Source organism: Urocitellus parryii, chromosome 9, assembly GCF_045843805.1.
Source record: "Urocitellus parryii isolate mUroPar1 chromosome 9, mUroPar1.hap1, whole genome shotgun sequence".
Classification (NCBI taxonomy): Eukaryota; Metazoa; Chordata; class Mammalia; order Rodentia; family Sciuridae; genus Urocitellus; species Urocitellus parryii.
Genome location: NC_135539.1, coordinates 33,737,974 through 33,765,260, shown reverse-complemented (window position 1 = coordinate 33,765,260; position 27,287 = coordinate 33,737,974). Strand labels below are relative to the sequence as shown.

At 39.5% G+C, this 27,287-nt stretch overlaps 1 protein-coding gene across 1 annotated transcript; it reads right to left on the bottom strand.

Annotated features, from left to right (window-relative positions):
• Positions 1-1,023: 1,023 nt before the first annotated feature.
• Rac1 (Rac family small GTPase 1) lies at positions 1,024-27,287 on the bottom strand. Its single transcript, XM_077802331.1, has 6 exons — positions 26,969-27,287; positions 16,294-16,365; positions 13,826-13,943; positions 4,067-4,129; positions 3,003-3,162; positions 1,024-2,675 (listed from the first exon to the last, which is right to left on the bottom strand). Exons 1-6 carry the CDS (start codon positions 27,001-27,003, stop codon positions 2,545-2,547), a joined length of 579 nt encoding a protein of 192 aa, XP_077658457.1. The 5' UTR covers positions 27,004-27,287; the 3' UTR covers positions 1,024-2,544.

Below are 27,287 nucleotides of genomic sequence, written 5' to 3'. Positions count from 1 at the left end.
GCCAGCCTCTGCAATGGCAAAGCGCTGAGCAACTCAGTAAGATCCCATCTCTAATTGAATAAAAAATAGGGTTGGGAATGTGGCTCAGTGAGTTCAATCCCCAGGACCCTACCCCTACACAGAAAACCAAATTAAACATCCCAAAGAAAACCAAAAATGTAGGAAAAGAAGGGAAAAAAAGAGTTACTACAAGGGAAAAATAGAAGTAGTTAGTCTATATAGCAATAATCACATAGATGCTTTAAAAAAAAAATCAGTATTTTAAGAATGGGAAGTGTTCGAGGAGGAGGGTTGCAGTCAGGAGAGAAAGCCTCAAGTCTTTCACCATGGGAGTATATCTGAAAGATTCAACAAACAGGAAAAGCATAAATTTAGGTGTGTAGTAAATATCAGATTTTCAATTGGTACAGCATTTGCAAACAGGGCTCTAGGTTCAGTGCCCAGCACTACAAAAATAACCTGGAGTATTACCTCTAGAGGGCATGAAGGGAATAAGAGACTGCTGTTCTTTGTAACTTTCAGAATTTTTATCTTGAAAAACTGCTTACTTACCTTTGGTTTAAAAAAAAAAAAACTCTATAAAAATATAAGACTTTTCAAGGAAAACTGATTCTAACATCAACTTTTTATGTATGTTTGAGACATAATGGATTGAGGTGATGTAGTCCACCCCCCACCCTACCAAGCTCTCAACACTGGGATATTGGCCCTGAGCTCTGGCCTAGGACACACGCGTCCCAGCATGCCTATCTCCACGTGGACAGCTTGCAACAATTCAACAGGCCCAAACATGACCCCCACTCCCCGCCAACACACACACACACTGTATGGTTCAGCTGTGGACTCGCCCACTTTTCCCCTGCAGGTGACACTCCCTTCCCCTGCAGGTGACACTCCCTTTGTCCCTCCAGTGTGAAAATGAAAACCTCTAGCAATCCAGGATTTTAAAATCCACTTTAAAGTGAGACAAACACACTAGGAGCTTGTTCACCAAATTCTCAAAAATTCGAGTATTACCAGTCATATGATTCAAGAATTTATTAAGTCATACATGCAAAACATACTGCTAATTGCATTAGCAAAAGATCAATGTAAAAACACTCCACAATTCTGCAACTGTCAATTTAAAAAATTTTGTTCTAGTGGTTGAAAGGTCCAACATTGTGTTCTTGCCAGTGAGTTTAAGTTGTACAGAACATTGTTAGCACTAGCACAGTTTACAGAACCTCACAGACCCAAAGGAACATCATTAGGCAAAGCCACAACAGGAAGCGTGTGTCCGTGTGTGTGTGTGAGGTAAACAGGGTCAGTATTAGTCACGTGACAGTGTTGGTAATCTGGCAAGACAGTGATGTTAAGAAGGTTCATGGTTGAAGAATATCTAAAATATTTTAAAAACTGTAAAGCTGCAACACATGATTTTTACACCTAGTTACTAGAAAACTAAGGAAAGCACTTATTAGCTTTGAATAAAGTAACATGAAAACAGGAATGCACTTTTACTAACCTACAAAAAAACTAATGCATTATCAGAAAGATTTATAGTACAATTAGGCATATTGCTCATTAAGAAGGGGTTCTATAAGAAAAGCACTTACTAAGTTAGCAACTATGGGAATGGCCGTTCAAAAGTGAATTAAATGCCCAATTCTGGGAGGGATGGCAAGTATAGGAAAATGGAGAAGCTTAAGAAAAGACACTTAATACCGACCTTTCTTCATCTACTGCATTTGACAGAAATTAATCTTTAAAAATCTTTACCCGTGACACTTTATTCAGTTGAATTATTCTGTGTACAATGTAGTGTAAATTAATCTCCACTTATATTTAGTCAAAATACTGTCTTCATCCTTTGATCACGTCGTGTTTCACACACTCCACCCAGCACACCCACGACTAGGAACAGAATACTTCATTAGAGGAAACACGTGAATGAGAGTTCTGTTCAAAGTCTCTGCAAAAGCTAGTCGACTGATTTAAAAAAAAAAAAAAAAAAACCTCACTATGAAATCAGAAACTTATCCAAAGAGCTGAGTTATACTCATTTCATTACAACATACAGTACAGTTACGTGGTGAACATGGGCTGATAAGTTACTGATGCATTAAACGGCAACATTTCATTAAGGAGGCTGTGCTGCTTCACACGATCTCAAACTACTTGGAAAGCGTCTGCACCTCCTGACTTCAGAAGCGCAGTCTTCTTAGACAAAGGTCTCCCAACAGTTTAGTGCTCAGTGTTCTCAGCACAACGCAACTTAGTTCAGAAGGTATTTTGGCAACTCTTAATCTGAGCAAGAATAGGGGCTTTTGAAAAATAAGGCTTTAAGAAGGCTTGTCACTTCAGGGCTAAATTTTAATAGAATGTGAGTTGGAACTCATACACTTAAAACAAACCCTTAAAATTACTGATTGGTTCAAAATGGTTTTATGGAAAAATTAATCTTTAACAAAAACTTGGCATTGAGTGCGAAGGCTCCACTGTTTTTGAGCAAAGCATACAAAGGTTCCAAGGGGCAGGATCAAGAACGAGGGACTTGGACATTTACAACAGCAGGCATTTTCTCTTCCTCTTCTTGACAGGAGGTGGGCAGAGAACTGCTCGGATAGCTTCATCAAACACTGTCTTGAGGCCTCGCTGTGTGAGTGCTGAGCACTCCAGGTATTTTACAGCACCTACGAGACACACAGCCACACAGCAATGTACACTCAGCATGGCACGACACGACTCTCCTGATTAGGACAGCAGCAAAAGGCTGCTCCCCTGGAACCCTGCACCTTCTTCTGCTGATGTGACATGGCACTGCAGAGCCAACTCTAACCCCACCTCCACCTCCCAAGGGCTAACTAACACTAAGGCCTAGAAGGGCCTTGCTGGTTCCCCAAAAGTAAGCCAACCCTAAGCAGGAAAAATACATTCTCTCTACTTCCCCAGACTGAACCTTAGCCTCTCACTAGAGTAAAAGACATGCAGATCAGGTAGGAAAATGCAGGATTTCATACCAATCTCCTTAGCCATGGCTAACCCTTGTGGATAGGTGATGGGAGTCAGCTTCTTCTCCTTCAGTTTCTCAATTGTGTCTTTATCATCCCTAAGATCAAGTTTAGTTCCCACTAGGATGATAGGAGTGTTGGGACAATGGTGTCGCACTTCCGGATACCACTAGATGTGAAAAGAACAAAGTCTGTACCATTCTCCTCCACAGATGACCTAAATTACAACTAAGGTGCCAAACTGTGCCAACCACCCCACTTCAGCTGCTGCCTGTCCTTCACACCTTCCAGCTCAGCCTGAAAGAACTGCAAGAAATAATCCTAGCAAGCCAGGACTCCTGTGATTAAGGAAAAAATCAGAGGAAATCACTTTATTTGGGGGAAAACATCCAATTCTTAGGATTATCTCAGAAAATTCATCACCTGTTCAGGGATAAAAATACACAAACTACCTAGTGGAGTACTCTGGCTCTGCCACCATTGCCCACCCTGAAAATGTCCGATTATTACAACAAAAAGGTCTCTCTCCCTCCTGTTTGACTACATTGACAAAGATGAAGCAAAAAGAAATGGTCATTAGACTGACTCCAAAGATGTTCTTTATTTTCTGAATGAGACCTGAAGCTTTAGAAATCTATATCCTAAAGGCATTGCTTAAAAACTGATTATGGGACTAAGGATATAGCTCAGTTGGTTAGTGCTTGTCTCACATGCACAAAGCCCTGGATTCAATCCCCAGCACCACAAAGAAATAATAATAATAAACCTGATAAAGTTCCCAAGAAATAAAATCACTAAGACCAATTTGAATAACTGAAAATTCATAGCACTGAATGATTTTTTTTATTGTTCCTTCCAATATTTAAAAGAAATAAGCATTACATGCCTATAATCCTAGCTGCTCAGGAGACTGAGGCATGAGGATTACAAGTTGGACACCAGCCATAGCAACTTGGTGAGATCCTGTCTCAAAATTTAAAAACTAAAGGGCTAGGGAGGTAAATTTAGTAGTAAAGCACCCCTGGATTCAATCCTCAATACCAAAAGAAAAAACAAAACAAAATCCTACTTACCTTTGCACGGACATTTTCAAATGATGCAGGACTCACAAGGGAAAAGCAAATTAAGAAAACATCCTATAAAAAGGAAACAGGAAAGCATTCAGAAAACAACCTTAAAATGAGGAAGGTGATTTGCTTCCTAAAGGCTGCTGGGAATGAGTCATTGGGTGCGGTGCTTACTGGTACCAGCAGCTGATGTCAGAGGCCAGCTCCCCCCACTCACCCCACCAGTCTGTCAGACGACTCCCAAATCATAACCAGCACATCAAGCAACTAGTGAATTATGAGAAAGGAAGGGAGAAGGAAAATACTGAAAGCTGTTGGAGGCTGGGAAAGCATCAAATCAGACCCCCAGGGGGCCTCTTTTCCCTAACTCTCAACTGGAGACCTAATTATCTGTTATAAACAGGCAAAAAATGTACAGTAGTGCTCTTCCAATACTTCTGTAAAATATGATCTCTCAGTTTCCCAAAAGCAGAGTCAATTTTAAAAACATTAGCTACAAACAATATGCTTTTCATTAAGTTTTCTAATTGCAGGTTAAGTACAAACATTTTTAGATTATTACTGAGTTCCAATTAAACTGCTGTCACAGTCCCTGGCCACAAAATAGTGGCTGGCTTATTTGCTGTCCCCACCCTTCCCTCTCCAACAAAGGGTAATTTAAATGTGGAAGTAACATCTTCCTAGCTGAGAACCATCTAGATACAGTCACAGACTCTCAAGCACAATCAGGGCCTCTGGAGAACTTGCCCCCAGGGCAGCTGTTGCTAAATAGAGATGCAAAGGAAAAGCTGCGCAGAGTAAATACTTGAAGAGAATTGCTGGTTAAACAGAAAATATTTGACTTTTTCTTCCCATCTAATACTACACATAATGTAAAATTCAAATATTTACCTGTATAAAAAATGCCCAAGAGTTTCTAAAATGCTAGGATTATAAAACATATCCCTAGAAAAACGCAATTATGCTGCTTTTGAAATGCATACAATTCCCAAGCTAGCACTTTAAACCATCCAGCTGGTTATCTTGTACCTGAAAAGGAAAGAAACATCCCATACAACAGCTTTTTTATGAATAACATTGTTTAAATACTGGCTCATGCACAAGCTTGTCCAAGAATCACCAGGGCACCCCAGCATCCAAGTTGATTGCAACCATCTCAAAGCATGAGTGGGTTAGCTCACCAGTGCCGCACAGCCACCCAGACAGCCCACCACACAGGACAACACAGCAAAGAGAGAATGCTCTGGCAGCAAGGTTAGTCCTGCCCAGGCTCAACATGAAGCCACCCCTGTGAGCTCCCAGGTGGATTCTCACACCACCTCCTCTAATCAGCCCAGAAGGGGCCCTCTCACAAACCCTTCCTTGCACTTGGAAGGAGGGAAGCAAGCAGTTCAAAAACTGCTTCAATCAAGCTGGTAGGTGACCTGTCACGCTCCAATGAAAGCTTTTTTTCATCAAGCAAAACCTCACCTTGAGTGAATTACAAACAAAACACTCAAGGAACTTGAGGTTCAATAAGAATTCCTAGGAAAACTAAGTGAAATGAGAGAAGAGATAAAGCTTGAGGCTTAAGTCGATTGAAAGTCTTACATACGGCAATCGGCTTGTCTTTGCCCCTGGACGTTATATCCTTACCATACGTGTCTCCAACCTAGTAACGTATGAGAACTTTGTTTGAGTTCAGTACAAACTGAAGAAAAATTAAAAAAAAAAAAAAAATCAACGTAACCTGTTATTTATTCTTTATCAGAATTTCAGCTCAACCCTCCTGAGGGATCCAAAAGCATTTAATAACCTAAGACATCTTTGATGCCAAACACCACTGAATCATTCAATGAAACCTGGCCAAAGGTTTCATTCCATCAGTGCAGTTCAACAATGGTCAAGTCAGACAAAACAACTGGGGTGCCACAAAGGTGTTCCTTCTTCTGTGGAGCACACACCAGAATTTAACACATTCCCATGCAGCTGGAAATGTTAGCAAGTGTCCCCTAACATAAAGGCCTGCTCATGTGCTGTCACTGGCATAAGTCAGCAACAGGCACTTCTTCAAAGAGCTGCATGCAAGTTCTTACAGACAAGTCCTGCAGAAGCCTGAATACAGAAAAGGCACCTGCCTGTGAAACATGCCTAATAGACCAGACTTGAGGGTTTTTCCAGGACACAGCCAGAGTTGAGAGCTGACAATTCTAACACTGAACACTAAAAGCTCCTGTGCAGAGCTGTGTTCCTGTCTTCCTCCTAGTTCTGTGTGTAGTTTGGATTTAGACTTGTATTACTGAAATGAACAATGCGGTTCAAAGTAAGACTCAATTCCAAGCCCCACTATGGATTTGGTGAGGTTGTTCCTTAGAGACAAAAGTTAACATTTCCAGTGTTTACCACAATGCTTTTAATTCACTTCTTTGCTTCAAATAAAAATCAATAGACTTATTCTTTCAACACAGAACTCTTGAGGATTCTTCTAAGGGCAAATGAGAATTATTCTAATTTCATCTCACTCAAGATTCTCTAATTTATAATTCAAAGATAATATTTGTTTCCCCTAACCCTCCTGATTTAATGTTTGGGCTGTTTTTAAAGATTTGTCCTCTGAAGGAATTGATGAGGGGCCAAATATTCATTGTGATCCATACTTGCTGAGATCAGTCACACAAAAAAACAGACTCAAAATACCATCTAATCACATTTGTTGTACCCTTTTCAGTTTTTAAGAACATCTTTTTTGATAGATAAAGGACATGCACAACAGGAGCCAAGCAGTTCCAGTTCTCCTCCTATGTGAACACTGCACCATCTGCCTGTTCCTTCCTTGTTGCTTTTTCTTCCTCCAGCCTAAATATAGCTTTCAGAAAACATGTCTGGTGCTTCTGACACTTACTTTCTACCACCTATTCCTTCCAACACTACTTTCCTAACACCGTGGCATGTGAGGTTGTGCTGGTCAACCTGGCTCTCTGTTCTTCCCTGTCCTTGAACCATCAGCAAGCATTCCTTAGGAATACCTGGCTCTTTCAAGGTCTCTCACTTTCCTTCTTCACAAGTCACGTGGCTGTTAGAACACCTCTAGTCCTGGCCTATCTTTCCTGTGACTTGAACACTAATACTTTCCTCAGATCACTATGATGTTTCCAACTATACCAGACGCCCAACATGCCTTTTAAGAAAGTGGCAAGTCTTCCATGTCTTTATTAGTCTCCTATCACAAGCCACTTCCCTTCCTCACTGGTCAAAAGTACAGACAGAAACAATTCCACCAGCTGCTCCTCTGCCTGTCTACAGTACAGTTCACACTGATGGGCTGGTCTTGGTAGAATGTGACTGGGCAGACATCTGCATGGCTGAAATCTCACTACTCCAAAAGCAGTATTGTTTCTTTCATTTTATTCTCTTTTCCCGTAAATCTTGGAATTCTGCCCTGCCCTCAACTTAGTACTGAGGACTGAGCCTATGGGTGCTTTATCAATCCCCAGCCAGAGGCTGGGGATTGATTAGAGACAGGGAATCACTAATCAGCCCAAGCTGTCCTCGAACTTGCAATCATCCTACCTCAGCCTCCTAATTAGCTAGGATTACAAGTGTGTGAAATTTTCTTTTTGTTAATACGGGCATTTTATGCTTAAAGAAAGGACCAGGATATACATACATGACAGAGAAAAGGCAGAACTAAAAAAAGCTGGACATGTGTCATCACTGTGGAACCTCTAAGAAAATAAGCCCCAGGGAAAAAAAAAAAAAGAAGCAGCCCAACACCTGGGAAGTAGCCTGGTGCCAACAGCTTTGTCACAGTGGGCCTGTTGAATGTAATAATTTCTCAGAACACCAATATCAGACAAGGCCCCATGTGACCACAATGAAATGAGACCAAAAGTAAAGAAAAAGACAAACTTATAATCTTGTCTAAGTGCAGACAAGTCAAAAGAATCACTGCACACTACAAAACTGCTAAACATCCACCACTCCTAATAAATGAGTTACATACTTCCACCACAGCTTTAGTTTTGCTTCATCTCCCCACCAACTAGATGATCAAAATATACCAATGAAGAATTATCCTGCTCCTGATGGTATGCATCCACAAACAACAACTTCCTTTTTGAGCCCTACCACTCCCCCAACCATACAGCACAAGAGCAAATCTCACCCCAGTTTTCAGGTATTTCTCTTTCATGGCAAAAAGTAACAAACCCAATTCTGCTTAACTGTAAGTGTGTTCCTAATGACCTGTAGCCGAAGGACACTGAGGCCTTTTGAAAAAAATCAAAATTTCCCAGCTAAATCAGGCATGGTGATACACACCTGTAATCCCAACAGCTCGGGTGGCTGCGGCAGGAGAATTCCAACCTCAAAGCCAGCCTCAGCAAGTCGGCACGGCCCTAAGTAACTGAGCAAGACCCTGTCTCAAAATAAAATATAAAAAGGGGGACTAGGGGGGGCTGGGATGTGGCTCAAGCGGTAGCGCTCTCGCCTGGCATGCGTGCGGCCCGGGTTCGATCCTCAGCACCACATACAAACAAAGATGTTGTGTCTGACAAAAACTAAAAAATAAATATTAAAATTTTTTTTAAAAAGCGGGGGGACTAGGGTTGTGGCTCAGCAGTAGAGTGCTCACCTCACATGCGAGAGCCTGGGTTCGATTCTCAGAACCACATAAAAATAAATAAGTGAAATAAAGGTATTGTGTCCAACTACAACTAAAATAAATACACACACACACACATATGGATGAGGATGTGGCTCAGTGGTTAAGCACCCTTCGTTAATCCCTGTATCCTACCCCCCCCAAAAAAAAATTCCCAGCTATAAAGCATGGTTTTTCTTTTATCCAATGTTGCAGCAGTCTAACCCACTATTAACCCACTAGGGTGCCACAAAGGTGTTCCTTCTACCTGTAGAGCACACACCAGAATTTAACACATTCCCATGCAGCTGGAAATGTTAGCAAGTGTCCCCTAACATAAAGGCCTGCTCATGTGCTGTCACTGGCATAAGTCAGCAACAGGCACTTCTTCAAAGAGCTGCATGCAAGTTCTTACAGACAAGTCCTGCAGAAGCCTGAATACAGAAAAGGCACCTGCCTGTGAAACATGCCTAATAGACCAGACTTGAGGGTTTTTCCAGGACACAGCCAGAGTTGAGAGCTGACAATTCTAACACTGAACACTAAAAGCTCCTGTGCAGAGCTGTGTTCCTGTCTTCCTCCTAGTTCTGTGTGTAGTTTGGATTTAGACTTGTATTACTGAAATGAACAATGCGGTTCAAAGTAAGACTCAATTCCAAGCCCCACTATGGATTTGGTGAGGTTGTTCCTTAGAGACAAAAGTTAACATTTCCAGTGTTTACCACAATGCTTTTAATTCACTTCTTTGCTTCAAATAAAAATCAATAGACTTATTCTTTCAACACAGAACTCTTGAGGATTCTTCTAAGGGCAAATGAGAATTATTCTAATTTCATTCCAGATGTGGAATGAAAAACTTAAACAAAAACTTTTTTTTTTTTAAAGAGAGAGTGAGAGAGGAGAGAGAGAGAGAGAGAGAGAGAGAGAGAGAGAGAGAGAGAGAATTTTTAATATTCATTTTTTAGTTCTCGGCGGACACAACATCTTTGTTGGTATGTGGTGCTGAGGATCGAACCCGGGTCGCACGCATGCAAGGCGAGCGCGCTACCGCTTGAGCCACATCCCCAGCCCTTAAACAAAAACTTAAACCAAATAGTTCTTTGAATTGGCATGAGGATTGGTAAGGGGAGAAAGAGGAAGGCTGGTGGTGAGCAAGTCCCCTACTTTAAGCTTCAAAAACTCCTCAATCTTGGCAGTCCTTCCGAAGACAGACTCAGAATGCATCTGACATACTTTTGTAGGCTTCTCCTATAATACAGCCTCTAACAAAACTAGGCTGTCCCAAACCCCTGGTATTAGAATCGTTTACCTTTATACAAAGAAGGTTGGGAAAGCATCAAAATCTGCATGTGCTGTGTGCCCAGGCAGATTTCAAGGGTATGTGCTGTGAGACCTACGAGATATCTAAAACAAATACTCATACATCAGCAAGGCCTACAGTGGGTCCACGCTTGCTAAATATGCCCATGACAGGATCAAGCATGCTTTCCTTACTGAGGGACAGAAAACCGCTATGTTGAACGGACAAGCAGAATCAGAAACCTACATTTTTAAAAAGTAATAATTAAAAACTGAAGCTTGAGTAATAAAAAGTCAAAAGGCAAAAAAAAAAAGACCTTAAACTAAGCAAAAAATATACTACTTGGGCAATTTTGAAAAAATGTGTAAATATTTATTATGTTTGCAGAATTGAAAACTTGGGACTTAATGGGTTAAAACCTTCAAGCAGGTGTGGTGGCACATACTTATAATCCCAGTGACTCAAAAAGCTGAGACAGGAGAATCACAAGTTCACCCAGACTTTGTTGAGACCCTGTCTCAAAATGGTGGGGTAGGAACAGGATATTGGGGATATAGCTCAGTGGTAAATCATGTGTTCTATTCCCAGCAAAAAAAAAAAAAAAAAAGGTGAGGGCTGGGGATGTGGCTCAAGCGGTAGCGCGCTCGCCTGGCATGCGTGCGGCCTGGGTTCGATTCTCAGCACCACATACAAAACAAAGATGTTGTATCCGCCGAGAACTGAAATATTAAAAAAAAAAAAAATTTAAAAAAAAAAAAAAAAGGTGAGGGGAGGGCTGACCTAAACAGAGGCCTACCATCTCAGCAAACAGGCTACATCAGCTGGATCAGACACCCACAGGGCATAAGCCTTATGATGCTGACATACCACTCATGTTCCTACTCCTGTCACTAAGTCCACACAGTGAAATACAAGATGTTGGATTTGAGCATTACGTTGATCTACCTATATGAACATGCAGAACTTGCAAAAAAATATAGGTAACTTATTGAAGGATAGAAAAGCTCTTAGGATTATTTAATTTGGAAAAATAATTTGAAGGGTAACTTCAACTGAAAATGATGACTAGCTACTCACTATCTTTTGGAGAACAAAGTAGAAATTAATGGTTTAGACAAGATTTAGTTACATAGAACTATACAACAGAGAAGATGCCAACTTTAAATAACATGAAGAGCATAATATCTCTTTTTTGCATGGCCTAAATAAGAAATCTTCAACCTGGCCCTTCAGGAATGGGTTTGAGAAGTCTTGGGTAAGCCACATAAAAAGCCCTGCAGTCCAAAGAGCCAAAATCAGAGATCAAGTTCCATTCAACACTTAGGTTGAGAGGTTTCCCCATTACCAACAAGACACCAAGGTGCCATCCTGTAACTCCCAGGCCAAATCCTCTTGGTAAAAAGTGATTCAAAGTAATGAGACATCTGGGCCCTGGTACCGAACCATTTGGGCCTGCCCCTGAGCTCCCAAGATCATTCCCTTGCAAAAAGGAGTTGAAACAAGCATATCTTTAACTTCTAGTCAGATGCTCCTTAAGCACCCCCACTCACCCTCCTCAATTCTGGCACATGATGTATTACATAGCAGTCAGTTTATGGGTCTTTTCTGAAAGTTACTTGAGAGCAAGAACCCTGTCTTATTCCTTTTTTCCTACTCAAGCGCTTTATAGGAAAACAGTCCACTGATGTACATAGTCAAGACCTAAAAAGTTTAGTCTTAAGCCCCATCAGGGCAACACCCCCTTTGATTTCAGGCCTCTAACATAACAACATAGCTTTCTTCAATCTGAGAGTTCACCTTATCTGTGCTCCTCAGCAGAATGGGACTCTTGCCAAGTCACCTTTGACTTGCTATGAGTGACTCCCTCAGAGAAAATGGCCTTGCCCTATCCTATATCCCCTGAGTCACAATGGGGTGGCTCTCATTTCTCAGAAATGATGCCACACTCTTCCAGATTATCTAGGGGTTGATATTCCTATTCTACCAGTCACTGTTTTTAAATCCACTTAAAATTTGGAATGATTTGCCAGGCGCAGTGGTGCATGCTAATCCCAGCAGCTCTGAAGGCTGAGGCAAGAGGATCACAAGTTCAAAGCCAGCCTCAGCAACTTAGCAAGGCCCTCAACAACTCAGTGAGACCCTGTCTCTAAATAAAATACAAAAAAGGGCTGGGGATGTGGCTCAGTGGTTGAGTGCCCCTGAGTTCAACACCCCCCCCCCAAAAAAGGAATGATTCAACACTCACTGATTACAGAATAGTTTTCAAGATATTTAAGATTTTGAACCATTTTATGTTTATGGGCTGATTTTTAATACTTAAATCACATTTAATTTTTAGCTATAGATTTAACTGAGAAACCACCCAACTGAAACCTCCCACACTATATTTAGCACTGTTAACTAAAATTCAGCTAAAGTATAATGTGCAAAAACTACATAGTTTAGAACTGTATTTGGCAATATTTCCAGCTAGAAACAAAATGCATGAGACTGTTGGTTAGAGGGAAAAGGCTGTATTCAAAATCTTAAAACTATCACTACATAGGAAGTTTGTTTTAAAAAACAAGATCTAAGAAGATAATGGTTGGGCTGGGTACGTTGTAGCTCAGCAGTAGCATATGTGAGGCACTGGGTTCAACCCTCAGCACCACATAAAAATAAATAAATAAAATAAAGGTATTGTGTCCACCCACAACTAAAAAAAATTTTTTTAAATACATAACACTCAATTAAAAAAAAAAAAAAGTAATGATTAAGTCAATTAAGGCTACCCTACCAATCAGGGCCTACCAATCAGGGCTCAAATATGATCATTCTCTAAGCTCTTCCTGATCCCATCCAGCACATTCACAGAAAATGACACTCACCAAACACAACTTTCACCTAATGAGCCTCTAGATTGATCAAATTTTATCAATAAGAATGAAGAGGAATCCAAATAGCAGTTAACACTAGAGTGTGTGCAATATGCTAAGAATTTTCTATGTACATTACATGTATTAACTCACTCAAGAAACAAAGAGGCAAAAACTAGAGAAGACACTAAGGTCACACAGCAGCTAGGAAGTGGAAAAGCAGGATCTGAACCCAAGGAATTTGCTCTGCTTCCTCTTTAAGTACCCATTGTTCTTGCCAGCTTCTGCTCTAATTCACTTTTTAATCTTTTAGTTGTTTTATAGAAAGGCAAAACAAATTTTTTCTGATTGGCACAGCAGACCCATTTTATAAAAATAAAACCTCAATCTACATGGAAAAGATTTAGGTCTAAAGTCAAAGAATTATATATTTTATAAGAAAAAAAAATTATTAAGCCCTGATTAATTACTAATGTGGTTTAAAGAGACCTTAATCTTAACTACTTAATTTGATACTGTAGTGAAAAACTGTCCCAAAGCAAATCATCTTCAAATTAACTGCTATTAAAAACTGGTTTGTGACAATAAAAAGATTACCAGTTTTATTATGAGTGGGGGAAGTTTAATAAATATGGTAATTCTGCTTCCATGAGGAGAGGACAGATTATTCAATAAATAGTATTATATTTTACCCCCACTTGGAGGAGAGTCTGATGGTTGCCTATACTATACCAAAAATGAATTATAAATTAAAGATAAAACCTTTAGCTAAAAAAAAGCCTAATAAAATTAAATGAAAGAATGTAGAATGCACAAGGCTAAATAACTGGTAATGCTCAAAAAGTAAAAATCTGAATTGCATGTAGGGAACCAATTTATATTGAGTGCTATTACTCAATATACCCAAATCACAGCAAAATAAGCAAACCATAGATATGCATTAATAAAACATTCAAGAATAAAACATTAAAATTCAGTTTAGTCCTTACTGTTTGTGGATAGGAGAGGGGGCGCAATCTGTCATAATCTTCTTGTCCAGCTGTATCCCATAAGCCCAGATTCACAGGTTTCCCATCTACCATAACATTGGCAGAATAGTTGTCAAAACTGTAGAATGAGATAAAAGTGGTTAGTCGCAGACAAAGAATCAAAGTCACTGTCCCAGCAGTACCTCACATCTCATAGAAGGTTTGCTAAAAGGCAGCAAGTGGACCTGGATACTGCCAGGCCAGGAAATGACCTGGCAAAAGGAGAAAGAGCTCTGAGAGAGAATGGCAGGCAGGCTGGCTGAAATGTATGAGGAACCAACTAAACACACACGTGAGAAAGAAAAATGCCTGAGAAACAAAGGACAAACTACTAAATTTAAGTGAAACAAATTTCTGTCAGCAATAAAAAATCTTTGCCTTAATAAACAAAAAGTTGGGGCTGGGGTTGTGCCTCAGTGGTAGAGTGCTCACCTAGCATGCACGAGGCACTGGATTCAATCCTTAGCACCACATAAATGTAAAATAAAAATATTGTGTCCACCTAAAACTAAAAAATAAATTTAAAAAAATAAAATAAACAGAAAGTTTAATAAGACTTTTTTTCCCAGGAAAAAGTGGAATTAGTTCCTCCTTCAAATCCCACGTGTGGGGTTTTTCATGTACATGTCTTATAATTTTCAACAAGTGTTTCCAGTCTTAAAACATCTGAGTATATGGAGTGATACTTGGTACAGTCTTGGTCATCCATGCCTGCAACCAAAGTACAGTGGTAACAAGACATACCTGACTTTAGAAGCCACCCATGTTTTCAAAATGAGCACACCTGATCACATCAATGTTTAAAATAACTTAAAGCTACTATACACAAATTAGTTACTATAGGAAAAGGCAACAGAGAAAAAAGGCTTATAGGCTGACAGATATTTAAAAAGTGCTACTGGTATCATAGCCAATTAAAACAAAAATAAGGGCTTTATGATTTTTTTCAAGCTTTGCAATTTAAGCCAAGACAAATACCCTAATACATTATTAGTCTATAATAAAGTCAAGGATTTACTTTTTATATGCTTTTAATACTTCATACTATACTGCCTCTTACTATACTGCAAGAAGAGCAGAGTCGAGATCTAAGCAAGCTCCCAATATAATTTACAGAATTTAATGACCTAACTTGTTTTTATAAAGAAAAGGTTTGGGAGGTGCCCACGGCCCCTACTGGTAGCAAAGTAGGTTAAATGAATGTGGTAATTCTACTTCCATGAGGAAAGGACAGATTATTCAATAAATATTCAATAAACAGTATTGTATTTTCCCCCCACTGACATGGGTGGAAAATCAGATGCTTGCCTCATACTATACCAAAACTTAATTAAAAACATTAGCCAAAAAAAGCCTACAAAAAAAAAATACTAGATAATATTCTTGCATCGAGGCAAAAAAAAAAAAAAAAGTGACCAGTGGTATAATCAGGTATAGTACTTCAAAATCAATAATCATTAGGGATTTAAGCTCTATCTATATGCATAGATAAAGTAAATTCCCACCATAAATACAAGACAACTAGGACAGAGTGTTACCATTTACATACTTTAAAATGTTCAATGGCACTTTCAGAGAGCACCTAAGCAGTGTGCTGTGCTTGAGCAGGGCGGGACTTAAAGCCATTCCTCTCCACAGTGTCTCTGCCTTCACTGGGATGCACAAGACTCACTGGGCCACAGTGAAGCTTGGCTACTTGAAACTCCCTGGTAACCCAACATCAAAAAAGCATTTTGCTGGAGCTGGGGTTGTGGCTCATCAGTAGAGTTTACCTAGCATGTTCGGGGTGCTGGGTTTATTCCTCAGCACCACATAAAAATAAAATAGAGGTACTGTGTCCAACTACAACTGAAAACAAAAAAGCACTTTTCCTTCTCCACCCAATTCTGCTGCCCTTGGGGAAGATGCAGCTCAATGGCCATTTCTATCCTACCTGGTTTCAACTGTGAAGCCTGTAACTTAACAGTGACCTAGAACCAACTGATGGATGACTTGTCAGAAAAAGCCAATTAAAATCTAATGGAATACTTCACGTTTCACTTCCCATAGAGCCAAATTTATCCAAAACTCTTACATTCACAAGAATTGTTCTCTGACCAATCTCTGGTCAGCTTCCTTTTGACTAGCTCTGGATTTCTTTATTTTACTACCAAGTGCTATATCTCACACTAAATTTTAACTTTGTTTTCTTGAGTATCTAAAAATTAGAAAAGCAAGGCTGTGTTTGTTCCATCATGTGAGAAAACTATATTAAACTGACCAGGTATTTCATAAAAGTCCAAAATACTTACAATTAAATCCCAGACAATGTTTGAGAGGAAAACAAATTATATCCACATATACAAGCATTAAGATAGGGTTAACAACAAATGGGAAAAAAATCAGAAAAAAACATATCAGACAATACAAATATAACTGAAGATACTTACACAGTGGGGATATACTCTCCAGGAAATGCATTGGTTGTATAACTGATCAGTAGGCAAGTTTTACCAACAGCTCTAAAAGGAGAAAAATAAGATTGCTTAGTTGACATGAACATAATTATAGTTTTCTTTGTTCTGTTAAAATAATTTCTAGAAATCCAAACAAACCAGCATTTTTTCAGAAAGGTAAGACTTTGGATCCATCTAGTTCTATTAAGGTGATGTGGTATTAGCACCAATAGTCAATATTTGTACAGTTGTTTGTACAAATTGCAAAAGGAAGTTACAAAAGGAAGAACATTCTAAAATTTAAAAAAAGTTTCTTCTGTGAACAAGCCTTTCATACAAGAAGTTTTAAGTTCTATACTCAATGTATTAGTTCACTAATACTAATGCAAACATAGCTTGCCCCTGCAACATACATGCAGTTATTTCTGTAAGAACTAACTTATTTTGTCATCCCTCAGGGACACAGCTCAAACTCCCACCCACTTCCTAAAGGCTTCCCTCAGTTTTGACTCTTCTCCAGAGCTTTTAGTTAAAAACCACCTTACACAAATGTTCTCACATTAATTTATCTGTATGCATTTGCCACGTCATGAGCTTTTAAAAACAGGGTCTAACAATACAGTCCACACATATTAATTAATAGCTCAGAGATGATAGTGTAAACATCCCAAACAGTTACAAAGAGAAAGTAAAAGAGAACCATGTAGAAATAAATATTCAGGGCAAAAGAGCCACCTGTACAACTGGTAATGGGTACAGACTGGATCAATATTACCAGTAAATCATCAGGCAAAAGTCAAAGTGGTGATTCAGTCTCCCAACCACCTGAAATGTTTTTCAAGAGAATATTTCTAAAAATTAAGATTCCTGGGGCCGGGGATGTGGCTCAAGCGGTAACACGCTCGCCTGGCATGCGTGTGGCCTGGGTTCGATCCTCAGCACCACATATAAACAAAGATGTTGTGTCCACCAAAAACTAAAAAATAAATATTAAAAAAAAATTTAAAAAAAATAAAAATTAAGATTCCTAGCCCAGGTGTAGTAGCACACATATAATCTCAGTTACTCAAGAGGCTCCCAAGTTGGAGGCCAGTCTGGGCAACTTAGCAAAACCCTGTCTCAAAATAAAATTTACAAGGGGCTAGGTATGTAATCAGTGGTAGAACACTTGTGTAGAATGTGCAAGGCCTTGTGTTCAATCCCCAGTACAAACCAATCAATGGACAAAAATAAATTAAGGTCACTGCACCACTGTGCAGGGGCATGGTTGGAGTTTTACAGCATTCATAGGTTGACTTCTTCAGGGCTTTCTAAGGGCTAAATTCACCAAATGTCCTCTATAGTGAGCCCAGTTTCTTGCTGTTTTCTGTTGGTTTACCAAAGTTAAGATGATAAGAGTTCACTATGGTATTGGTTTAAAAGTTTTTTATTGTTCAATCCCAAATGCCATAAATGGATTCACCATAAAGAAAGTTTAGTGCTTTACTATTTTTCCCTCACACTCTAAAGTTTTAAAGTGAAAATGTCTCAACAAGGGCAGATTACAGGCTCATTCAGTCTTGTCAGTACTTGTTTTACTCCTAACATTATTAAGGGCTTAACAAAAGTTGGAACTCTCCACCCCAAAGATCTCACAATCAAACATTACATCATCAGAAGGTAACTTCCAACTTCTAAGGTTTCCTAAATAGAAATGAGTCATTGGACATACATTTTGTAAAAGGCTTAGACTTTCAAAATGAACCTGTATAAGCAAGAGTCAAAAGATTTAGAGTCAGAAGCCTGCGTTTGAGATCCAGAACCAACTATCACTAAGTGGTTCCAATCTTTTGGCAAGTTCCAACTTTCTTTATGTGCTTCAGTTTTTGTGTTTATCAAACAGATGCAAAACTACCAACTCATTCAGCAAACTATTGTGAGCATAAATTCAGTTTTAATTTATAGCAAGTGTGTACTATAAGAAGTATATTAGGCACCGAAGATATTTCATTGAACAAGGCCTCACAGAGTATGTGCACTTATTAAACTAAAAAATGAAGAACACAATCATTACACAGAAGTACTGGTATGAGGCTGGGGATGTAGCTCAGTGGTAGAGTGCTTGCCTAGCATATACAAAGCCCTGGGTTCAATCCCTGGAGTCCAAACAAATAAATAAGTCCAAAAAATAAATAATCATCATCATCATCAGTATGATATTAGTAAAGATGCTCTGGAAATGCACAGCAAAAAATCTAACCTAATCTGGGAATGCACAGAAGAAAATCTAACCTTGTCTTTGGGGTAGACAGAGAAGGCTGCAATATATGCTAAAAACTTATGAGGAATGGAGACAGAATGGGCAAACAAAGCAACAGCAGATGGGGAGGCCCAGAGTTGAAAGAAGCCCAGCATAACTTAACAAGAAATATGGGGGCAGTGGTAGAGGAAAATCTGAAGAGGTGTCATCTCCTTAAGAAGAGATGTGGGATTGATCCTGCCTACAAGCCAGAAGGTACATTGCCAAGAATGCATTCGATTTTCCAAGAAATATCCAAATACACTGTGGAAAGAGGACTGAGGAAGGTGTGACATGAGGTAGGAAAATAAGGAAGCTGCTGCTGTGTTCCAGTGGTAGTCTGGACCACAGAGAGGGACTGTAGGGTGAAAATAAACGGGCTGTTTCATGAGCTACTTAGACACAAAGCAGAACAATCATGGTTTGGCCATGGTTTGGATGTGGTAGTTGAGAAAGAAAGTGGAGTCTAAGGCCAGGATAAATAAACCCTTTTTCAAAATGACAAATGTTGTGTAGAAAACGATAACAATTCTTGTCACTTAATGTCTAAGACAAGCAACTATAAATGTTTTAAGATAAAATATCTTGCTGAACACACTGGTGCAGGCCTGTAATCCCAGTCACTAAAGATACTGAGGCAGGACGATTTGAGACCCTGTCTTAAAATAAGTAATAAAAAGGACTGGGATTGTAGCTCAGTGGTAAAGCACTCCTGGATTCAATCCCCAGTACCAAAAAAGAAAAAAGATATTGGCATAATCTGATACTGGCTGATAATTTACTATCAATCATTATTGATTACTGGCTACAAATCTATGTTCTTTTTTTTGGGGGGGGGGGGGGCGGTTACCGGAAATTGAACTCAGGGGCACTCAATCACTGAGTCACATCCCCAGCCCTATTTTGTATTTTACAAAGTGAGACAGGGGCTCACTGAGTTGCTTAGTGCCTTGTTTTTGCTGAGGCTAGCTTTGAACTCTCATCCTCCTGCCTCAGTCTCCGGAGACACTAATCTATAAGTCTTTGCGAAAAAGATTAAATTGTGGAATTCTGATTTTTAAAATAAGTACATGCCCTACCTTTTTTTAATTATTAAGAACAAAAAAATTAAAAATTTTATTTATTCATTCCTTGTATATATAAAAATATAAATCAGAGGCTGGAGTTGTGACTCAGAAGTAGAACGCTAGCCTAGCACATGTGAGGCGTTGGGTTCAATCCTCAGCGTCACATAAAAATAAATAAATAAAATAAAGGTATTCTGTCCAACTACAACTAAATATGTGTGTGTTTATATATACATACATACATACATATACAAACATATATAAATCAACTCTAGAGGTCAGAGTCAATGTCTGCACTTGGCAAAACAACTTGAATATAAATGCATGAAGAATGTCAGCCATGTTGGATCACAGTGTGGACAGGCTCTTGTAGAATTTCTGGAAGTTTTGCTTTGGAATTTCCAGTTTTATATATTTAACTGCTCAGTTAAAAATCTTTGAAAGAGGGCTGGGGATGTGGCTCAAGCGGTAGCGCGCTTGCCTGGCATGCGTGCAGCCCGGGTTCGATCCTCAGCACCACATATCAACAAAGATGTTGTGTCCGCCGAGAACTAAAAAATAAATATTAAAAAAATTCTCTCAAAAAAAAAAAAAAATCTTTGAAAGATGTCATCACTCTAGAAAATGAACCTGGATTGGCCTGCAGGGAGAAAGCTCATGTCAGTTCTATATTGGATTTCTCCAAGTTCACGACGACATTACAATTTTTTAAACCTGTATTTGACTAAAGCCAATAACGTACATTCTGTTAGGTTCTTCACTTTCCCAATAAGAGAATGTTTTACTTTTTTTTTTCTGCAAACCTTATTATTTCTTGCAATCTATAAACCACAACTTAAAAGCACATAAAATCAATAATTACGAAACACTGGCAATTTCCTCACATTAAAAAAATAAAAATAAAAGGGGGGCACTGAGGTTGTGGCTCAGAGGCAGAGCACTCGCCTAGCATGTCTGAGATAACTGGGTTTGATCCTCAGCACAACATAAAAATAAAGATATTGTGTCCATCTATAAGTCAAAAAAAATTTTTAAGGGATCTAGGAAGCTTAAATAATTTTCTGCACTGCTTTTTAAGATAAACTGATCTTAGGAAAGAAAAAACATTCTTCCAAGAACAACTGTAAACCAAAACAAAGAGCATGCAATGTCATCTAAAAACACAGTTTTGTTTTAGTTTTTTTTTTTTTTAATTGGAGAATGAATCCAGGGGCACTCAACCACTGAGCCACATAACCAGCCCTTTTAATATTTTATTTAGAGACAGGATCTCACTAAGTTGTTTACACTCCCACTTAGTTGCTAAGGGTGGCTTTGAATTCAAGATCCTCCTGCCTCAGCCTCAATTTACAGTGAGAAATAAGGTATGGGGATTCTGTAACAAATGCTTAAAGAGAATATGTACAGAAAAAATATGAACTAGTAAGAGTAGTTCAGGGGTTGAGGTTGTGACTCAGTTGTAAAGCACTTGCCTTGAAAGTGTGAGGCACTGGGTTTAATCCTCAGCACCATATAAAAATAAATAAAGGTATTACGTTCATCTACAAAAAAATTATTTTTAAAAAGAGTAGGTCAGAGCTGGGGTTGTAGCTCTGTGGTAGAGCGCTTGCCTAGTATGTGTGAGGCACTGGGTTCGATTCTCAGCACCACATATAAATTTAAAGAAAGGCACAGTGACAACCAATATTAAAAAAAAGAGAGAGACAGAAGTTCAGTGTTACAAAAACACAAAACCCAATCTGAAATCTTAAGTTCTATTTCCAACAGTGAATATCACAGCAAATGAACAGAAAGCTAGCCAAAACCAAACAAAAACAGAAAGCTAGCCATCATCACCATTAGAGGCTCCCTAAAAAATTAAGATTCCAGGACTGGAGATATAGCTCAATGGGACAGTACTTGCCTAGCATGTGTGAGACCCCAGTTCAATCTCCAGCACAGCGCACACACATGTGCACACACACACACACACAGACACAAACACACACACATACAAATTAAGATTCTGTTTAAAGTTTCTCAAACACTCAAGGCTGAAGACACTACATATGAATTGTTGAATTATGGGCTGTCTCTTCCTCTGGAGAAGGCCCACATTCTCTCCTGAATGTGTATTTCTTGCTTTATCTCAAAAACTTCTCACTCTTGACACAGCCTACATTATCCCTTAAATATCTTTACTTTCCTAAATAAACAGTTGTGTCTCTGAAAAGGAAAAAAAAGAGAGAGAGAGAAAGAGAGAGAGAGAGAATGAATACTGAAGTGTGAAGCAGATTTTTTTCCAGTCCACCCTTCTAGAATCAAGTCCAACTATGGTGTAGCAGATATGAGTGAGCTCAAGATACAGAGTTCAAAAATACATATCTTAACTGCATACCACTCCATTCTCCTTCAACTCCTCTATTAAATCCCCTGTTAGTGGGATGATATGTGATAAAGCAAATAGAGTAAAATACTGACTACAGATTATAGTGGTGAGAATACGGGTGTTGACTATACTCAATTTTTCTGTATGCTTGAAATTTTTCATATTAACCTGTTGGTGGAAAAATGTTCCTTCTGATGACATGTGATAACTACACTGATAACAAGACTCCTGATAGAAACATCTCCCTCTAGGAAGACTACAATCAGAAGACAGAGCTATCTGTGATACAGAGGTGAAAAAGTAGGAAGCACTAAGATATTAAATGACAAATGCAAAAGACAGAAGATTATGACAGATTGAAGGTTTCTAAAAATGGCTTCCTGATACTCTTCCACTTAACCCAATCCCAAACTTTTACTAGTACTGCCATTCCACACCCCCACATTGCTGGGAATTGAACCCAGGGCTTCAGGCATACTAGTATCTGTATCTTGTATCCCTAGTCCTGTATTTAAAAAAAAAAAAAAATGTATATTATTATATATAATTTTGCCAACCATTATCAGTCATACATTAAATCTAAGCTTGTAAGCCAGTACAGAGAATTCAAATACCTTTATAACAGGTCAAAACTAAAGAAGATAAAAAGTAAACCTCAAAACACACCAAGACAATTTTTGAAGAACTGAAATTCATTTTTCATGTTATCACACAGTTCAATGGAAATACTAAATGGCACACATTCTTATAAAGATGATGTCACAAGAGGCATTTATCACACTCAACTAAAAAAAAAAACACGTAGGCAGCTATGTCTTAAGTCAGACACTGTGGCGCACAGATCACTGGTCCAACCAAAAATCATTTTGTATGAGGTCTTCAAGTTATTCACCCTCCACCTTCTAGTCAACCAAAGTTAAAACAACACTATTAAATACTGTTTTTGGTTGTGGGTATACCCCAGTGGTGAAGCATATACTATCCCCAGCATCAAAAATTTTTTTTTATTTAAAAAATTTCAAAACAGGGGCTGGGGTTGTGGCTCAAGAGGTAGCGCGCTCGCCTGGCATGCGTGCGGCCCGGGTTCGATCCTCAGCACCACATACCAACAAAGATGTTGTGAACTAAAAAAATAAACATTAAAAATTCTAAAAAAAAAAAAAAAATTTTCAAAACAGTTGTGAGATGCTGTCTTACCTAAGTAAAGAGACAATCTTAGGGCAGAGGTCCCCCTCAAATAAAAATTATAGGTCCTACATTCAGGAAAGACTACCTTTTTTTCTTAAAGATTTTTAAGATGAACACAATATCTTTATTTATTTTATTTATTTTTATGTGGTTCTGAGAATCGAAACCAGTGCCTCACATGTGAGGCAAGTGCTCTATCACTGAACTATAACCCCAGTGCCAGGAAAGACTATCTTTAAAAAATAAATCCTATCTCATATTTTATACCCAATGCCAATTTACTGCTATACAGGAAATTATATACCAAAAGAATACAAGCTAGGGGCTGGGGTTGTGGCTCAGCAGTAGAGCACTTACCTAGCACATGCATCCTCAGCACCAAATGAAAATAAATAAAATAAAGGTATTGGAGCTGGGTTTGTGGCTCAGTGGTAGGGTGCTTGCCTGGGTTTGATTCTCAGCACCATATATAAATAAATAAACAAAATAAAGCCCCATCAAAAAATTTATAAATAAATAAATCAATTAAATAAGGGTATTATGTCCAACTACAACTAAAAAAATAAATAAAATTTAAAAACAAAAAGAATACAAGCTAAATTATTCTCACTATAATACGGTTATAACATAGTTTATAATTCCTTAAACAAGAAAGCTTGGGGCTGGGGTTGTGGCTCAGCAGTAAAGCGCTTACCTAGCACGTGCAAGGCCCTGGGTTTGATCCTCAGTACCACATAAAAATAAATAAATAAAATAACTACAACTACAACTAAAAAATAAATATTAAAAAAAAGAAAGCTTGCAATTTGTGAAACCTCAGTTTGCCTTCATTGCTTTTATTATTTTTAATTGCTTATAATTCTATAACATTAAGTAGCTTCAACATTAAGTAGCTTTAAGCCCCACAAAATTTAGGCCCATATTTATAATTAGCAATTTCTGAATAAAAAAAATTCAAACTATAATATCAGGAATATTATTTGGTTAAAAGCAGAAAAATATTTCTGGTGTGAAAATTACGTATGTACCTAGATTTTTCACTAAAATAATGTTTGCTACATATTATCCCTTGACGTAATACAGCTTAAACTCTTCTGTAAAGGCACATTTCATTTACATCACTTAGCTATATCACTAGTCAATACCAAATGTCAAATGCAATCTTAAAAATCATACTGAAAAAAAAAAAGCCAGGAACTGTGGCTTTCTGGTGTCCAGTATGAGGGTCTCTTGGAATACTCTACTACCACTGAGCTACATCCCCAGGTCTTTTATTTTTTTTATTTTGAGACAGGGTCTGGGTGAGTTGCTGAGGCTAGACTTGAACTTGCCATCCTCCACTTCCGCCTCTCTAGGTTGCTGCAACATTATGCACAGCAGGAACTACATATTCCCTCAGAGTCTTCCAGTAATAAAAAGAGCAATAGTAACAATGACAACAATAACTGGCAATTACTAAGCACTTAGCAAAGAGTAAGGCACTTATCAGGCTCTTAATATTTACCTTTCCCTTGATGCATCTCTTCAGGATGAGTGATATGTTCAAGGTTACCCCATAAGTGGTGGGGTGGGGATTAAGGAAGGATATAGTTCCCATAGTGGGCATTCAACAAGTATCTGACTATATTTTAAAAAGCTAGGGCTAAGGTTGTGGCTCAGGGGCAGATGGCGTATCTTGCATAGGTGAGCACTGGGTTCAATCCTCAGCACAACATAAAAACAAACGAATAAAATAAAGATATCATGTCCATCTACAACTAAAATATTTTTTAAAAAAAAGAAAAAAAAGCTAATACAGGGATGGAGGTGTTGCTCAGTGGTTAGAGCACTTACCTAACACATTCAAAGCCCTGGATTGATACCTAGCAACAGGAGCTGGGGAGCCAAAACAAGACATTACAGGTCCATGACTTGCTCATATTAATTAAATTAAATGTAACTGTTGTGTGCATACATATATATTTTTGGGGGGGTGGGAGGATACCAGGAATAGAAGTGCCTCTGGAGGCACTTAACCACTGAGTTACATCCTAAGCTCTTTTTATTATTGCTTAGGGCCTCTCTAAGTTGCTAAGGCTGGCTCTGAATCTGCTATCCTCCTGCCTCAGCCTCCTGAACCACTGGGTGCCACCACACCAGGTTTCTCCTTAGATTTTAGTCTTGGAATTCTTCAAATAACATCACATACTATGATTGAGTAATGAATTAGCAGCAACTTTTTATTTTATTTATTTTTTGGTACTGGGGATTGAACCCAGGAGGGCTTTACCACTGAGCTACATCCACAGCACTTTTTGAGACAGTGTCCCACCAAATTGCCCAAGCCAGCCTGGGCTACAGCAGCCTCCTAAGTATCTAGGATAAAGTGGGATTACAGGCTTGCACCACTGCAACTGGCCAATTTAACTTTTAAAAAACTAGTATGTAGTACTTTTATATATCCCATGCCACTACTGATTCAGTATTTTTAACTTTTAAAGGAAATTCAGATAACTATATGACATGCAAAAAGAAGAAAACTTCATCTAAAATAATTCACTATAAAACTGAACATCTTTTCCAAGTGACAGAGTAAAGCTTTCTTTCAAAAAGTTGAAGACGCAGATACATTCAAATTAAGTGAACTTTACAATTTCTAGTTATATACATAGAAGCCAGCAAATGGGCAAATCCCAAAGACTGGTTATCTTACAAATATCAGTTGTTTGTCTTTCATCTCAATTAGTTATAGAAACAATTTCAAATGTCCTACCTAGAATCATCTAAATAAGTTGAAAATCAACAAATACATTTAGAAGCATAAAAGTAAAATCAATGCTAAAGTTAAGTTTGGAGAATATTAACCAAAAATTAACGGGATGCCAGAACTTGTCCTTCGACTTTACTCAACTTCACAACGTACCAGTTGCATTCTGAGTTTCATGAAACTGCTAGTAATTCTCTGAGCTTCCTTGTTAACACTAACCTACACAAGCAAAGCTCAGACGCGCAATTTTGCTCGGATTACACTGAGATTCTTGTTTCTATACGGGGGGGGGGGGGGGACGAATAAGACAAGTCTTGTCTTCCTCAAGGGCCTGTAACCACCACGGACAGTAATGAAAAGAAAAGCCTAGAGTCACACGGAGCCCGTTCTGCTCCAGCCATACCTAATGCATTAAACGAAGGTCCATTTGGAAGTTTGGGTCTGGTTTTTTGTTGTTGTTTTTTTTTAATCTTTATGACACCAGGCTCTTTTCAGAACCTTCTCTATCAGATCGGGCTCCTCACAGATAGCATCTCAATTAAGTTTCTCCACGAAAAGGATCATTTTAGAACCCTTAAAGTGGAGACGTGCCAATCAGAAGCAACCTGGTGGTCCTAAGTAAGTTTGGAGGCCGCCAAAGTGGCCCGTGCAAACAGGCATCCAACAGGACCGACTCCGGGTTAGAGATGAAGAAAGAAACCAAAAAGAACTCCTTCCTCCATGGGGAAAAGGGACAACCACCTCCAAACCCGCCTAATCTTCGTGCCAACCAGGGCGGGCGGCGTCCGCCCGGGAAGAAAGCGGAGGGTGGAGTTCACTTTTCCCTCCGGCCCGGAGCGCCCAAGCCCTCCCCCACCGAAGCGCCAGAACCAGGCCCGCGCCGCGGCCCGGGAGGCTGGGAGCCAGCGCCCCGCGAGGCCCGCGGCGGCCACGCGAGCCCGGCAGCCGGGCCCAGCCGGCCGCCCTCGCCGCCCCCGGCCCTCCCTGGCCCACCCCGCAGCCCCCAGCCCGCCGGCACTCACCCGTCTCCCACCACCACACACTTGATGGCCTGCATCTGGGCCGCTCGCGGGGCCGCGGCAGCGGCCGAGCGCTGAGATGAGAAGCGGCGGGCGCGGAAAGCGGCGGGCGGGCGGACGCGCGGCTGCGGGCGGCGGGGCGCGGGGTGCCGGGGCCGCTGTCCACGCCGCCTCGCCCTCCGCGGACTGGAAGCTAAAGCCTGGCAGCGGCCACCACCCAAAGCTGAGGAAAACTGCAGAGAAACAGGAAATGGCCGCTCCACTCACATCCGGCCTCCCCTCCCCCCGCGCCGGCGCCGCCGCTCCCAGGCTCCGGGCGGGG